The sequence below is a fragment of the Macaca fascicularis genome, chromosome X (assembly GCF_037993035.2).
Source record: "Macaca fascicularis isolate 582-1 chromosome X, T2T-MFA8v1.1".
Taxonomy (NCBI): domain Eukaryota; kingdom Metazoa; phylum Chordata; class Mammalia; order Primates; family Cercopithecidae; genus Macaca; species Macaca fascicularis.
In genome coordinates, this window is record NC_088395.1 from 158,923,875 (window position 1) to 158,939,769 (window position 15,895).

Consider the following 15,895-nt stretch of genomic DNA (forward strand, 5'->3'; position numbering starts at 1 on the left):
GTTCATTTTCTATTCTCCCTTACCCCTTCTGTCTCCCCACTCTCAACCTGGAGCAGAGACTTTCATGTCATCTACCAGGATTTCTCTCACAGGTAATCCCGTGCAAGGCCAGGAAGATGGCTGGACAGGGTCCCTCAGCCCAACCCACCTCCAAGAGTCGATGAGACACCATAAGCAAATAAATTCATGAGAGGTTGGCTGAATCCATCCTAGTGTTGGATTAGCCTGGCTCTCCCCATTTTATTCAAGCACAAATTACTAACAAGACTCTTTTCCAGTCTTACACTTTGCCAAAACTATTTTTAGAGCATCATTTAGGCTTAGCTAATATAAAATTTCTGCTAGTTTTACAAACCAGCAGGTTCCCAAGGCAAAAAACAATTCACGCCAGGAAAGTAGCAAAGGATTATTCATTTCTGTCCATAGGCTGGTAAGGAGTTTTGTATCTAACAGGCTGCCTTCAACACAATAGTTGAGAAGAGGAACTCATAAGCAAAGCTAAAGAACTCATCCTTAGAGAACACAAGTTCAAACTGAGAAAGGTTTTATTTTTAAGACAAAACAAATAGCATTAACACACATCCAAATGCCAGTGCAAGACTTCACTGGGTTTTATTAAAGAGAAAACTAAACTCAAGTGTCAAATAAAAACTGAAGCCACTCAAGAATGACTGCTTGTGGTGACACAAGTGTAACATGTGCTTGTCTAAAGTCGTCCTGTGTTTGTGGATATGTGGAAATGCATGATAAGAGGGAAACAATGCAAGGCAAAATGGCAGGTGCTCAAAGCTTTAAGATCTTTTTCTTCATGCTAATGTGCTCTTGTTTTGCTTTTGAGAATTAGGGTAATTCGCAGGTCATTTTACAAAGAACTGTAATATCAAAGAACACTTCCAAACAGCTAAAATAGACTCAAGGTCACTATTAAAGTGATAAAGGGAGGTCAGTGGGGGAAAAGTTTGTATTCTCAAAAGCCAGATTTCACACAATGGCAGGCACTAAATCTAGTTACATGTGCTTGCAGTAGAAAAAGAAGACACTGATCTTAATAGAGGCTGGTCTTTTTCATGATGCGCAGGAACTCTTGCTCACTGACCTCTCCATCTCCATCTCGATCAGCTTCATCAATCATTTCCTATATGACAGTAAAGATTCAGGTTAGATTAATTTATAAACTAATGCCAAAAGGTGACTAAGTAATATGACTTTTTTTAGAGACGGGGTCTCTATGCTGCCCACACTACTCTCAAATTATTGGCCCCAAGCGATCCTCCTGCCTCAGCCTCCTAAAGTACTGGGATTACATGCATGAGCCACTGTGCCTGGCAAGCAATAGACTTTTAATAACACTATGTGAATAGATAATTGTAGTCCACCCAATGCCAGTATGCCACTCCTGATAATAGCTTGGTTCCTGAAAACTTATTTGAAAACCAACTCATACTTTGTCAAACATTATCACCTGGGAGGGAGCTTGAAGATTACCTTGACTAGAGGGATTCCTGGAATGTAAAATAGTAGGCAAAACTGTGCCTATGTGCATTTTTCTGGAAGCAGCGTTCATAGGTTTGTCTGACTATTAAAGGAGAATTAAGTTGTCCACAGAGGGACAAAGTACACTGGCTTTCCTTCAAAGAAGTGCTCACACTAGGGAAAATGTAACAGAAAAGTCACAGAGGGCCCAAAGGTGGGAATCTTAAGTTCCAGTGTGATGCATTACAAACCTGCAGCTCCTCATCAGTCAGGTTCTCACCCAACTCCTTGGCCACGCGTTTCAGATTTTTGAACGAAATCTTCCCAGTTTCATCATCATCAAAGAGCTTGAAAGCTTTCAGGATTTCTTCTTTGGTATCTTTCTCAGACTTACCAAATAGAACATAAAACACATGAGTAGGGGGACACCATGGTTACTCATGTCCTGTAGCCCTGCCACTGCCCGGTCAGGTCACCCTTTCCTTTTTAACAATGTAACTCGAGTCTAGACTTGCAGCAAGTGTCAGGAAGCCCATTTTGGCCTCAGAGAAACACCAGTCAAGCCAGGCACTCCATCCAAGGTGACGTTTGCTCTCTATCCCTATATCTCTCCCTATCCCATATCTATTTCCTAACTGGTTTAGAATTCTGTGGGAAGAGGTATCTGCTTGGAAGTCTTGAGAAAGAAGTACAAGGGCTTGTTTTGGGAGCCCAAGGTAACATGATGGGAGGGCAGGCCTCCTGATGCAGCTGCTACCTGGACTGCTCTGTGGTCACATGACTGTTTTAACAGGCAGATGCCATGGGCCTCTGCAGATGACTGGGGCGCCATACCATGCAAATTGTCTTAGCTACTCACCATTTTCTGGGTCATCACAGTTAAAAAGTCACCAAAGTTCATTTTTCCTGTCCCTTCTTTGTCAATTTCACTTATCATTTTCTTAATTTCTTCTTTCTTAGGTTCAAAGCCCAGGGCCCTCATTGCCACCTATAATGAAAACAGGATTGTCTCAATAAGCACATCTGAACTAGCAGCAGCAAAAACAACAGTGTTGAGAGCATTAAGCCAGCATCTGATGTGGTCATGTTAATATGATTGGGGAACACTATAACATTGATCTAATTGACATTTGCAATCAATTTTATTTAATAATACTCTAAGTAAAGACAGGAAAACAGAGCACAGTACAACCTCCCCTGTTACTTATTGCAGGGAGAAGAGGGCAAAAGGGGTAGAGAGGTGATAGGGAGATGACAAGGAAGAGGCAGAGGAAAGGAAGGGCAGTACGGCAGGAATGCATAGAGCTTGCCTTAAGTTCTTTAACATCTATGGTGCCAGTTCCATCCGCATCGAAAAGATCAAAAGCTTCCCGGATCTCCTGCTTCTGCTCTTCAGTAAGCTCAGGCTTAGGACTCATTCTTTTTCTCTGGGAACTTGATGCCATGTTTGTCTTCTTAAAGTTGGAGGCCTTCATACGTTATGCAATACACAAGCACAATAATATATCGTACAGTCCATATTTACATAACATAGTTACAGACACCCATATGTAGTTTTAAATAATTTTATGGCAACCAATTCCAAAGCTTTGCTTAACAAGAAAGATAACAGGGTTTACTGGCAAGAACAATGAATCTTTCCATGAACTTCTATCCCTCCCTTTTCTTTACTGTCGTTTCTAGAAGCAGGGAGATCACTTGTTCAGTAAGGATACCTCTTACTGAAAATCATCCCAAAAGAGAGCTAGTCAAGAAAATGACTGCGAATAAGTAGAGATAATCAGCTCTTCCCGAATGTGGGGATCCTGGTTCTGGAAACTGCCTTACAATGCCCACTCCCAGTACTCCGCTTCCCAGCAAGCACTCTGACTTCCCAATTACTTCTAGATTTGGCCAAATATTAGCAAGTTGTTAAGATGTATATTGTGTCAGTATCGAGTAATAAAACTCAATCCATCTGACACCTTCGTGCCTTCTCCAAGAAGCTACAGCATCCCCTGAATGCCCCTATATTTAAATTGTAAAAAACACTTTAATAGAACACAATACACCTTCTCCCAGCTCTGTGTGGAAATTTTGGCAGAATGAGGCGGCCAGGGGGCCAAGGTCTGAGAAAGTTAGGGGCCTGTGAGGGATTCGAGTCTTTTTTGCCCAGGGAGGTTCACCGAGGTGATCAGGGAAGGCCAGGGGAGCCCGAGGGGCGGGTGTGGGCCCGTTGTGGGTGAAGGGGAGGCAGCAGCAAAGCGCAGGCCCAGTAGGTTGGTTAGCGTCTGTACCCTACTCTTCCGGGAAAGAGCTCAAAGGAAGGACTGGTGCGTCAAAGCCGAGAAAGGCGCAGGAGAGGCGGCGTGGCCGAGCTGGGGCCTGGGAAGGGCTCAGCCTCTGGGCGTGGGGCGCGACAGAGCGGCAGCACTCACCATAGCCAAAGGAGTCCACGGCCGGTTGTTAGGCAACCGACGTGTACACTGATTCGGCGCCGCTCCCACCGCCCCGCGCGCACAGCCCCGCTCCCCATTGGGCGTCCGCTCGCCGCCGCCGCTCCCTACTGGTGCAGGGCCGAAGAGGGTGGGACTAACCTGGCAAAGCCCAGGCCCAGCGCGGGGAGGGGCACGCTGGGGACAGAGACCTGTCTTTATTGGGCAAGATCAAGCCGTGAGCGCCAATTGGCTGAGCCGACGCCGAGCTGGGCCAATCCTCTTGGTAGAAGAAGCTCGGCTGATTCTCGGCTCACGCGGGAGGGGAGTAAAGGGTGGCGTTCCGGGGCTGGAGTTCGGTGGGTGCAGCCTGCTTGCGAGCTGAGGCCAGCCAGTGGGGCACCTGCGGACGGGTAAGAGTCGTGGCCTTGCCCTTGGAGGCCACCCTGTGTCAGCGACTGGGCGGGGCGGGAGGGTGAGGAGCTGCGGGGCCGCCCGGGTCGGGTGCTTTCTGGGCTGACCTAAGGCTGAGTTAGGGACCGAGTGCATCAGAGCAGCCAGAGACGATTGACCTTGCGTGTTGGAGCAGGGACTGTACTCACGGGGCAACTGAGACCCGGAGAGGGGAAGGGGTCTGCTGAGCGTTGTGGCAGAGGTCGGACGGCTGGGACCTAGGAACTGAATCCAGCCGAGGCTCGCTCTTTGAGGGTGGCCCTTCGAGAGCACCCCCAGACTGACCCAGATGTGTAGGCCCCAGACCAGGTTCCAAGAGAGGATCACTTCAGGTCTTACCTGGCTAAAAACAGCCCAGGACGGTGAACTGGGGGCTTTGGGAACGGACTTTGAAAGGAGTGAAGGGGATGTGAGCAAGCAAGAGGGGCGGGGAGAGGTCATCAAAATATACTCTTTTTGACACCCACACAGTGCAGATAAGGAGGAGCATTCCAGGCCGAGACGCCCTCATCAGCAGAGTCACAGGAGTTTTGGAAGTGAGAGGTATGCTTGGAGAATTAAAAGGGAGCGTGTGCAAGGGCTGTGTGGACTGAGACAGACCTGCAGAAGTGGAGCTGGAGGTCCAGTTTGCCCTCTTTAGCTGTCTACGTGGCTTTTAGCCTTCACCTGATTTTCCTCCAGGCACTGGGGCAGTAATCTAGGGAAGTAGAGGGCAGAAAGTAAGTTTTTCAGGCAGAGAAAGGCCCGAGGCTTATTAGAACCTTTTAAATGGAGCTTCTGCCCTTTGCCCTCTTCAGCAGTGAACAGACTCCTAATTTTTGGGTCATCATCATCCCCCCAAGTAGTACGAGCCAGAGTTCTCATCATGGTCTCCAAAGCTTGGCACGACGTGTCCCCTCCCATCACTCCACAACTCTTCTCTCAGCCCCAGAACACTGGCTTTGTGGTTGAACCTCATGTGCCAGCCACACTACTGCCTCTCATCTTTGTCCCAGTTGTCCTCTCTGTCTGCCTCCTCTTAAGCACCCTATTTAAGTACTGCAGCCCCCAATACAAACAGGCCACTCACCTTGCTCTGCTTTTTTTTCTGCTTTTTTTTCCAATAGTCCTTATCACCTTCTGACCTACTGTATATTTTGCTTGTTTATTTTGCTCTTTGTTGTCCCTCCGCTAGAAGGCAGGCTATCTGAGGGCGGGCATCTTGGTTGTATTCACTACTGGTACTCCAGGACCTGGAACAGAGAGGGGCACATATTAGGTGCTCAGTAAATCTTGGTCAGACAACTGATGAGTAGTTCCCCTGTTTCCCACCTCTCACCTAGCTAGTCCTCCCTGCTCTGCCAGGTTAATCTTCATAGTGAACAGCTCTGGTCACGGCATCTCCCTGCTCTTAAACCTTCAGAGCCTGGACTGTAAAGGGCTCCTTAGCCTGGCCTGTGATCCCTCTGCCCAGTTTTGCCCCTGCTAACCCTTCTAACTTAATGTCCCTCCACATTTTGCTTCCCTGTCCATCAGCCTGCAGATCGGAAGCCTGACAGAGTACAAGGGACAAACACAAGTTCTGTGCAGGCTGTGTGACCTTGGGCAAGTCGCTTAACCTCTCTGAGCCTGTTTCTTATTTGTCGAGTGAGGCCAGTACTGTCTACCTGATGGGATACTTTTGCATCTCAATGGGATGAGGTACTTATATGTAAAGTGGCCTGATGTTGAGCAGGTCTTCAGGCAGTATTACAGTTGACCCCTGAACAACATGGGTTTGAACCTTGTGAGTTCACTTACAGGCAGGTTTTTTCTCATCTCTGCTACCCCTGAGCTGCTAGATCAACTCCTCCTCATCTTCCTTCTCAGCCTACTCAGTGTGAAGACCATGAGGACGGAGACCATGATGACCTGCTTTCACTCAATGAATAGTAAATATATTTTCTCTTCCTTACAATTTCATAGTAACATTTTCTTTTCTCTAGCTTAATTTATTGCTGGAACACAATATGTAATGGATGTAACGCAGAAAATACTTGTTAATCAGCTGTTTACATTATTGGTGAGGCTTCCAGCCAACAGCAAGTTATATTGGTAAAGTTTTAGGTGAGTCAAAAGTTATATGTGGATTTTTTACTTTGGGGCTCAGTGCCCCAACTCCCACATTGTTCAAGGGTCAAATGTAGTTCTCGTCTCTGATTTGCTCTTGTCATTCCCCCTACCCGCCGTGCCTGGAGCCTTAGACTTGTCCAAAATCTCTTCCCCACACTGCAGCCAAGGTGATCTTTCCAATCGCAACACTCACTCCTGCTTCCAACTTCTGGGGGCTCCACCATCTTTCCCCCCTTGTAACTCCCTAGCTTGGCACACAGGCCCCACATGTTCTCAACTTTGCTCCCGATCTTGCTTCACACTTGCTGTGACACAACTTGTCACAGTTTTAAAAACATGCTGGCTCTGTGGCTCTGTGCCATTGCTTTGTCCTTCCTACCCCTGGCCATGGAATGTCTTTCAGGACACCATGCCCTCTGTTTTACTCACTCTTCTGGGGCCTTTTGAAGTCAGCTTAGGGATCTCCTAGTTGGGGCAGGCTTCCCTGAGCCAGCAGCCTGCATTGGTGCTCTGGGCTTGCCCTCATCAGAGTGGAAACGCATTTCTGTGACTTTTTGCTTGCTCCTGTCTCCCACCCTAGATGGTGGGCTTCTTGAAGGTCAGCACTGTGTCTTTGTCAGCTTCTGCCTGGTAGTGACTGGCATTTGGTGCCTTGTGAATGAGGAAATCAATGAATGAGGTGACACCTGGGGGTTCTTTTACAAGTTACCGCTCCCACTTTAACCCTGGGGGTTTGTTTGAGCCTCACAGTGGCTCTGAGGTAGGCGAGAAGAATGCTGTTTTACAGATAAGGCCTCAGGGCCAGTGGCAGCATGATAAATCACTCAAACCCATCTTCCATTCCAGACTGCCTGCTGGGCCTCCAGGGGCTCGTGGGGTCCTACAGGGTGCTGAGTGTGAGGATGAGAGCAGAAACAGGTGCTGTGGAAGTGACTCACCTTTCCTGGAGAGGGGGAGGAGGTTTCACAGAGGGTGCAGTTCAACTAGGCCTTGAAGGAAGAGGAGGCAGTCACCGTGGAGAGGAGAGAGAAGGTATTCCATGCAGAGGAGCAGCATAAGCTAAGCTCACAGGCATGCTGATGGGTTTCTGAGAGGTCTACCACAAAATAAAAGCTGGGGACTTTTTTTGTCCTAAAAGTAAATAGAGAAACAAACAACTGGTGGAAACATGGACACCGCAGGTCCATGGAAGGACAAGGTCGAGCTGGGTTGCCCCAGCATAATCAAGGCTAAACTGACACCTGTGAAGAGAAATGACCTCTGAGCTCTTGGCCTCACTAATCCTAATCTGGGTATTTTCTTTCCCATATCACATCTTTGAATTCTGAAAGAGAGGCTTTATTTTTGTTCCTACAGAACTCCTGCTTTGCTGTATTTTCTCTAAGAAATATATCCATAACGAAGGTGTGTGCTGCCTCAGGTGAATCCTTCTCTTTCCATCTGATCTTCTGGCCCAGTCCTGCAGAGGAAGCCAAGCATGAGGCATGAGGTGATGAGAAATAGGGGAATCCTCTTTTATAATCCAAGGCTCAGGCCACCATTTCAGGATTCCAGAGAAAGTTCTAAGAAACATTACTTGGCATTCCTTGGATAGCCAGACTCTACTGAGGTGTTTGGGAGAAGGGCACTTTGCCTGGCATTGTCTGTCCGTGGACTGAAGTGATGAGCTCTCAGTGGCCACATTCTAGCTTCCTGCACTGGACCTTGTACAAGTGAGGGGCTCTGACAGCCTTTCCCCTTTATGAAGATGTCACACTTCTTTTTAGAAGGAGGGGACACTCATCTCTGTCTCTAGTTTGAAACAGAATGTTGTCTTGTTCTCTCCTTTTCCCTCCAGGAATCAGTGGTTGGAATGTTCCCCAGCAGGAAGGAGGAGGTTGGGCTAACTTGCTTCTCTCTTCTCGCTTCACCTGAGGTGGCACACACCTTCATTATGGATGTGTTTCTTAGAGAAGATACAGCAAAGCAGTAGTCCTGTAGGAGCAAAAGTAAGGCCTCCCTTTTAAGATGTGATATGAGAAAGAAAATACTCCGATTAGGATTAATGAGGCCAGTGGCTGCAAGGTGACATTTTTTTTTTTTTTTTTTTAATTATTATACTTTAAGTTCTAGGGTACAAGTGCACAACGTGCAGATTTGTTACATATGTATACATGTGCCATGTTGGATTGCTGCACCCATCAACTCGTCATTTACATTAGGTATTTCTCCTAATGCTATCCTTCCCCCAACTCCCTACCCCCTGACAGGCCCCATGTGTGATGTTCCCTGCCCTGTGTCCAAGTAGTCTTATTGTTCAGTTCCTACCTATGAGTGAGAACATGCGGTGTTTGGTTTTCTGTCCTTGTGATAGTTTGCTGAGAATGATGGTTTCCAGCTTCATCCATATCCCAGCAAAGGACATGAACTCATCCTTTTTTATGGCTGCATAGTATTCCATGGTGTATATGTGCCACATTTTCTTAATCCAGTCTATCATTGATAGACATTTGGGTTGGTTCCAAGTCATTGCTGTTGTGAGTAGTGCCACAATAAACATACGTGTGCATGTGTCTTTATAGTAGCATTATTTATAATCATTTGGTATATATACCCATAATGGGATCACTGGGTCAAATGGTATTTCTAGTTCTGGATCCTTGAGGAAACACCACACTGTCTTCCACAATGGTTGAACTAATTTGCACTGCCACCAGCAGTGTAAAAGCATTCCTATTTCTCCACATCCTCTCCAGTATCTGTTGTTTCCTGACTTTTTAATGATCACCATTCTAACTGGTGTGAGATGGTATCTCATTGTGGTTTTGGTTTGCATTTCTCTGATGACCAGTGATGATGAGCATGTTTCATGTGTCTGTTGGCTGTATAAATGTCTTCTTTTGTGACGTGTCTGTTCATATCCTTTGCCCACTTCTTGATGGGGTTGTTTGTGTTTTTCTTGTAAATTTAAGCTCTTTGTAGATTCTGGATATTAGCCCTTTGTCAGATGGGTAGATTGCAAAAATTTTCTCCCATCCTGTAGGTTGCCTGTTCACTCTGATGGTAGTTTGTTTTGATGTGCAGAAGCTCTTTAATTACATCCCATTTGTCTATTTTGGCTTTTGTTGCCATTGCTTTTGGTGTTTTAGTCATGAAGTCTTTGCCCATGCCTATGTCCTAAATGGTATTGCCTAGGTTTTCTTCTATGGTTTTTATGATTTTAGGTCTAACATTTAAGTCTTTAATCCATCTCGAATTAATTTTTGTCTAAGGTGTAAGGAAGGGATCCAGTTTCAGCTTTCTACATATGGCTAGCCAGTTTTCCCAGCACTATTTATTAAATAGGGAATCCTTGCCGGGAATCCTTTCCCTATTTCTTGTTTTTGTCAGGTTTGTCAAATATCAGATGGTTGTAGATGTGTGGTGTTATTTCTGAGGCCTCTGTTCTGTTCCATTGGTCTATATATCTGTTTTGGTACCAGTACCAAGCTGTTTTGGTTACTGTAGCCTTTTAGTATAGTTTGAAGTCAAGTAGCATGATGCCTCCAGGTTTGTTCTTTTTGCATAGGATTGTCTTGGCTATGTGGGCTCTTTTTTTGTTCCATATGAACTTTAAAGTAGTTTTTTCCAATTCTGTGAGGAAAGTCATTGGCAGCTTGATGGCGATGGCATTGAATCTATAAATTACCTTGAGCAGTATGGCCATTTTCACGATATTGATTCTTCCTATTCATGAGCATGGAATGTTCTTCCATTTGTTTGTGTCCTCTTTTATTTCATTGAGCAGTGGTTTGTAGTTCTCCTTGAAGAGGTCCTTCACATCCCTTGTAAGTTGGATTCCCAGGTATTTTATTCCCTTTGTAGCAGTTGTGAATGGGAGTTCACTCATAATTTGGTCTCTGTTTGTCTGTTATTGGTGTGTAAGAATGCTTGTGATTTTTGCTCATTGATTTTGTATCCTGAGACTTTGCTGAAGTTGCTGAAGGAGATTTTGGGCTGAAACGATGGGGTTTTCTAAATATACAATCATGTCATCTGCAAACAGTGACAATTTGACTTCCTCTTTTCTTAATTGAATACCCTTTATTTCTTTCTCTTGCCTGATTGCCCTGGCCAGAACTTCCAACACTATGTTGAATAGGAGTGGTGAGAGAGGGCATCCTTGTCTTGTGCCAGTTCTCAAAGGGAATGCTTCCAGTTTTTGCCCATTCAGTATGATATTGGCTGTGGGTTTGTCATAAATAGTTCTTATTATTTTGAGATACGTTCCATCAGTACCTAGTGTATTGAGAGTTTTTAGCATGAAGGGCTGTTGAATTTTGTCAAAGGCCTTTTCTGCATCTATTGAGATAATCATGTGGTTTTTGTTGTTGGTTCTGTTTATGTGATGGATTACATTTATTGATTTGTGTATGTTGAACCAGCCTTGCATCCCAGGGATGAAGCTGACTTGATCATGGTGGATAAGCTTTTTGATGTGCTACTGTATTGGGTTTACCAGTATTTTATTGAGATTTTCTTTTTTTTTTTTTTTTTTGAGACAGAGTCTCGCTCTGTTGCCCAGGCTGGAGTGCAGTGGCATGATCTCGGCTCACTGCAACCTCCGCCTTCCAGGTTCACGCCATTCTCCTGCCTCAGCCACCCGAGTAGCTGGGACTACAGGCGCCCGCCACCCCGGCTCATTGTTTGTATTTTTTAGTAGAGAGGGGGTTTCACCATGTTAGCCAGAATGGTCTCCATCTCCTGACCTCGTGATCCGCCCGTCTAGGCCTCCCAGAGTGCTCGGATTACAGGCGTGAGCCACTGCGCCCGGCCTTTATTGAGGATTTTCGCATTAGTGTTCATCAGGGATATTGGTCTAAAAATCTCTTTTTTTGTTGTGTCTCTGCCAGGCTTTGGTATCAGGATGATGTTGGCCTCATAAAATGAGTTAGGGAGGATTCCCTCTTTTTCTATTTATTGGAATAGTTTCAGAAGGAATAGTACCAGCTCCTCTTTGTACCTCTGGTAGAATTCGGCTGTGAATCCGTCTGGTCCTGGACTTTTTTTGGTTGGTAGGCTATTAATTATTGCCTCAATTTCAGAGCCTGTTAATGGTCTATTCAGAGATTCAACTTCTTCCTGGTTTAGTCTTGGGAGGATGTATGTGTCTAGGAATTTATCCATTTCTTTTAGATTTTCTAGTTTATTTGCATAGAGGTGTTTATAGTATTCTCTGATGGTAGTTTGTATTTCTGTGAGATCGGTGGTGATATCCCCTTTATCATTTTTTATTGCATCTATTTGATTCTTCTCTCTTTTCTTCTTTATTAGTCTTGCTAGCAGTCTATCAATTTTGTTGATCTTTTCAAAAAAACAGCTCCTGGATTCATTGATTTTTTTGAAGGGTTTTTTGTGTCTCTATCTCCTTCAGTTCTGCTCTGATGTTAGTTATTTCTTACCTTCTGCTAGCTTTTGAATTTGTTTGCTTTTGCTTCTCTAGTTCTTTTAATCGTGATGTTAGGGTGTCAATTTTATATCTTTCCTGCTTTCTCTTGTGGGCATTTAGTGCTAGAAATTTCCCTCTACACACTGTTTTAAATGTGTCCCAGAGATTCTGGTATGTTGTATCTTTGTTCTCATTGGTTTCAAAGAACATCTTTATTTCTGCCTTCATTTCAATATTTACCCAGTAGTCATTCAGGAGCAGGTTGTTCAGTTCCCATGTAGTTGTGCGATTTTGAGTGAGTTTCTTAATCCTGAGTTCTAATTTGATTGCACTGTGGTCTGAGAGATAGTTTGTTGCGATTTCTATTCTTTTACATTTGCTGAGGAGTGCTTTACTTCCAACTATGTGGTCAATTTTGGAATAAGTGCGATGTGGTGCTGAGAGGAATGTATATTCTGTTGATTTGGGGTGAAGAGTTCTGTAGATGTCTATTAGGTCTGCTTGGTGCAGAGCTGAGTTCAATTCCTGGATATCCTTGTTAACTTTCTGTCTCATTGATCTGTCTAATGTTGACAGTGGGGTGTTAAAGTCTCCCATTATTATTGTGTGGAGTCTAAGTCTCTTTGTAGGTCTCTAAGGACTTGCTTAAGGATCTGGGTGCTCCTGTATTGGGGTTTTACCATGTTGGCCAGGCTGGTCTCGAACTCCTGACCTCAAGTGTTCCACCTGCCTCAGCCTCCCAAAGTGCTGGGATTACATGCGTGATCCACCACACCCAGCCTGTTGAACATCTTTTCATGTGCTTTTTGGCCATCTTTAAAGTAGATCTTCTTTGGAGAAATGTCTATTCAGTCAGAGGTATTCTCAATGTACATTGTAACCTGAGCGTATATCACATGGTGAATTTAGGTGAGTAGGCAGCAGGCGGGGGTTGCCTATGGGATCTGACTCATTTGTAAGGCTAGCTCTGGGTACTCCAACCCATAGAGACAGCTAAACTGTCACCAAAATTCTTATCTGACTCATAGTATTTACAAACTTTAAAATAATTGGTATGTAATTTGAGACAAAGGAGATTTTGTTTTGACAAGAGGCTGGTTTGCAAAGAATTGTGTGATTATTGTTTCAGCAGTACAGCTCCGTTGGGGCGAGACATGTTTCTTCTTTCACCTCCTACATCCTCCTCTAGCAAATGAGGAGAGGAATAGGCTCTAAGGCTTCTTGCTTTTGTTAGTCGTACAAGGGGACCTGTGGAATTGGCAGCTCTGCTATTTGGATTTCGGGACTGCAAAGGATACTTCTATGGTTTGCTGGGGCTGCTGTAACAGATGACCACAAACTGTGTGACTTAGAACAACAGAAATGTGTCTCTCACAGTTCTGGGGGCCAGAAGTCCAAAATCAAGGTGTTGACAAGGTCATGTTCCCTCCGAAGGATCAATGGGAGACTCGTTCTTCATTTTTTCCAGCTTCTGGTGGCTCCAGGTGTTCCTTGGCTTGTAGCCACATCCCTCTAACCTCTGCCTGCATCTTCACATAGCCTCCTCCTCTTCTCCCTGCCTTTCCCCTCTGTATGTCTCTTGTAAAAACACTTGTCATTGGATTTAGGGCCCACCAGGCCTCCAAGGACCTCTATTGGCCCATTCTTTTCCTACTTTTCATACAAAACTTAAGGCTACAGGAGCAGTTAAACTTACTCTTTGGTTCAAGAAGAACTGAATGAAGTGTTTGGTGTTAGTCATCGTGCTATTCATTGAATGAGGCCAAAGAGGAAATAATTTTCCACCCAAGTTTGCTTGCAAGTCCCAATCTGTCTTATTCTTTCTTTACACCCCTGCCCCATGCTGCCGCTGTACACATACTTTACAAAACAAGTCCTTGGTTGTTGATTTGTTAGCCAGCATCTAGTTGTTGCAGCAACCCCAGGAGTTAGCCTTTAGGCAGGACCTGGGAGCCATTTCCAGGGCAGACAGGACAGCCCCTGCCTGCCCAAACTTATACCGCATGGCAGCAGATTAGATAGAGGAGGACTAAAGTGGTGGAGAGAGTCCAAAGGCAGCCCAAGAGGAGGCATGGGCAGGGAGACTCCTGCACAGGAAGCCGTGTTACAATGATGATAAAATAAGCTGCCTTGAATGGTGCGTTGACAGGTATTTGACACAATCCTCATAATGACCTTAGAGGCCATTTACTTTACAGATGAGGAAAGGCAGACTCAGTTCTTTTAAATAACTCCCCCGAGGGCTACCTGCTGGTAAGGAATAGTAGCTGGGATTTGAACCCAGGCAGCAAGCCGACTCTGGGTTCATTCATTTATTGCCAGCTGCGCTGAGGAGTGGCATGATTTGTGATTTTCTCAGGCGTAGAGGGTGAGCAGAGGCTTACAAAAGCAGAACTCCACAGGGGTGGGCTTATTTAGCCTGGCTGGCCTAGTTAGCCTGTCATGCGCTGCTGTCATTGCCCCAGGCACACACCCCGCAGACCCTCTGCCAGCAGAGGTCAATAAGGCCTTGGTGGGGTCCAGGCCAGATGTGGGCAGTCTCCTTGCCCCTGTAGATGCCATGTGCCTTTTCATTTGCTCACATTTCCCTGAATATCTGGGGAATCTGGATAAGAAGCCAGCAGTGGGCATTCGTGATTGTATCATCACAAAATAATAGTCATTTGCCCCACTGAAGCCCCTGCACCTTAGATGGGATATGCGTGTATGCAGTAGAGAGCAGTATGGGAGCTCTGGTGGGTGTGCCCACACACGGTAGTCTCATGACCCCCGGCCGACATGTGAGTGCCCACTTTGTGCTGGGCACTATGCTTCATGCGCAAGTTACAGCAGTGGGCAAGGCTTTGGTGCAAGGTGCCAAAATCCTCGTTCTCTAGCTGCTTTGGTCCAGATACACATTGAGTCCCAGTGAGTTGAATATCAGCCACATGTCTGTCAAATGAACAGTTGACAGGGCCCCTACCAATGTGAAGGGGATCACGGGATAAAGGGAGGGACAAGGCAGGCACAGAGCTACAGATTGACTTCAGTGCATTCTAAAACTGGCCATGACAAGTCAAGTTTTGAAATACAGTTTCTTGATAACTTTCATTATGAGTTCAGAAAAATGTTCCCCCAAAATGGCCCCTCCAGACATTGAGGGTCCTGCATCCATTTCAAGGCCATTTTGGCCTTCTACATGCCCGTAAAATCAGTCCCCACTGGGACACATGATCATGCCCATTCATTAAAAGTGGCGAGGAGTGTAAAATTTGAGGTGTGGGGTTGGATTGGAGCAATCACAGCAGGTGGAACCCCAGCGCTGCCTGCCTGCCACCTCCTCACTGAAGTGTTCTGTGAATCTAGCTTTTCATGAGCAAAGTTAGACTCTTGTCTTGTCGTGGGTTCTGCCATCTCCAGATATTAGGGGATCCATGACTAAGTAAATTGGCAACTACCAAGAAAACATAGACACAAGACCAAATACATCGTAGTCAAGTGGCATCTTTGTGTTTGCAGTTCAGTATCATGGGTGACTAAGGAGAGGAGCACCTTAAGGGCTGTCACTAAAGCCATACTCCTCTGTTTGGTAACATTGTTGGACTTTGTTGCTACCGTCTCCCTGCTGTGAACTGCTGGGTGCCCACCATACTCTGACCATTTCCCAAGGGTTTCTGATGGCCCTAGATACTCTTAAGTTCCTCCACACATCGTCGGGGTAGCTTTAACTTAGCCAAGCAGGAGAACTCCGTCTCCTATTGCACTCCACTCATCCCCTGTCCCAGCATCCCATATCCTGAGCTCCTAGACATAAGCCCTTGCGCCCATTTCATTGATGGGAAAACTGAGCTGCAGCAAAGGGAAGTGACTGGAGCACATCCATACAGTTCACGATAGGCCCAGACCAGGACTCCCTAGGTGTGGGCACTGCCACACCCTAATGAGCACCACAGGAGAAATTGAGGCTGACTGAAGCATGGGAGAGCCATGGAAAAAGCTACAATGCCCAAGACATTTTTTATGTTGTAACTGATAAGTGAGCTGATTTAACTGGCCTCCTGTGCTGCCTCTAATCCAA

At 45.6% G+C, this 15,895-nt stretch overlaps 2 protein-coding genes and 1 long non-coding RNA gene across 19 annotated transcripts in view; 1 reads left to right on the plus strand and 2 right to left on the minus strand.

Annotated features, from left to right (window-relative positions):
* Positions 1 to 527: 527 nt before the first annotated feature.
* Positions 528 to 3,917, minus strand: CETN2 (centrin 2). Of its 3 annotated transcripts, none has more exons than XM_045384279.2 (5): positions 3,891 to 3,917; positions 2,784 to 2,942; positions 2,333 to 2,461; positions 1,725 to 1,862; positions 528 to 1,135 (listed from the first exon to the last, which is right to left on the minus strand). In XM_045384279.2, the coding sequence occupies exons 1-5, from the start codon at positions 3,891 to 3,893 to the stop codon at positions 1,046 to 1,048; spliced, it is 519 nt and encodes a 172-aa protein (XP_045240214.1). In that variant the 5' UTR covers positions 3,894 to 3,917; the 3' UTR covers positions 528 to 1,045. The 3 variants fall into 3 exon arrangements, with proteins under 3 accessions (XP_045240214.1, XP_045240215.1, XP_073885031.1); XM_045384280.2 differs by having other exon boundaries at positions 3,750 to 3,917; XM_074028930.1 differs by having other exon boundaries at positions 3,525 to 3,917.
* A 328-nt stretch (positions 3,918 to 4,245) lies between these two features.
* The window catches only part of NSDHL (NAD(P) dependent 3-beta-hydroxysteroid dehydrogenase NSDHL), a 35,515-nt gene continuing 23,865 nt past the window's right edge, over positions 4,246 to 15,895 (plus strand). Inside the window, exons 1-4 of one of the 15 annotated variants that reach the window (XM_074028924.1) lie at positions 4,246 to 4,300; positions 4,812 to 4,883; positions 7,788 to 7,835; positions 8,269 to 8,632. In XM_074028924.1, coding sequence (XP_073885025.1) covers positions 8,577 to 8,632 — 56 coding nt within the window. In that variant the 5' untranslated portion in view covers positions 4,246 to 4,300; positions 4,812 to 4,883; positions 7,788 to 7,835; positions 8,269 to 8,576. Of the gene's footprint in view, positions 4,301 to 4,811; positions 4,884 to 6,188; positions 6,251 to 7,787; positions 7,836 to 8,268; positions 8,633 to 15,895 lie in introns of all 15 variants that reach the window. The other 14 variants (XM_065538351.1, XM_074028927.1, XM_015444161.2 and 11 more) reach the window with 14 other exon arrangements.
* LOC135969205 (uncharacterized) lies at positions 4,909 to 7,532 on the minus strand. The gene is made up of 3 exons (XR_010584324.1): positions 7,370 to 7,532; positions 5,410 to 5,572; positions 4,909 to 5,037 (listed from the first exon to the last, which is right to left on the minus strand). It is a non-coding gene; the product is annotated as an uncharacterized lncRNA (long non-coding RNA).

Excerpts from the sequence above, each read along its gene's own strand:
- CETN2 (XM_045384279.2), bottom strand. Across the intron at positions 1,863-2,332 it reads CTGTGATGACCCAGAAAATG|TCTGAGAAAGATACCAAAGA; the intron begins GTGAGTAGCTAA and ends CTATTTGGTAAG. Across the intron at positions 1,136-1,724 it reads TGACTGATGAGGAGCTGCAG|GAAATGATTGATGAAGCTGA; the intron begins GTTTGTAATGCA and ends ACTGTCATATAG.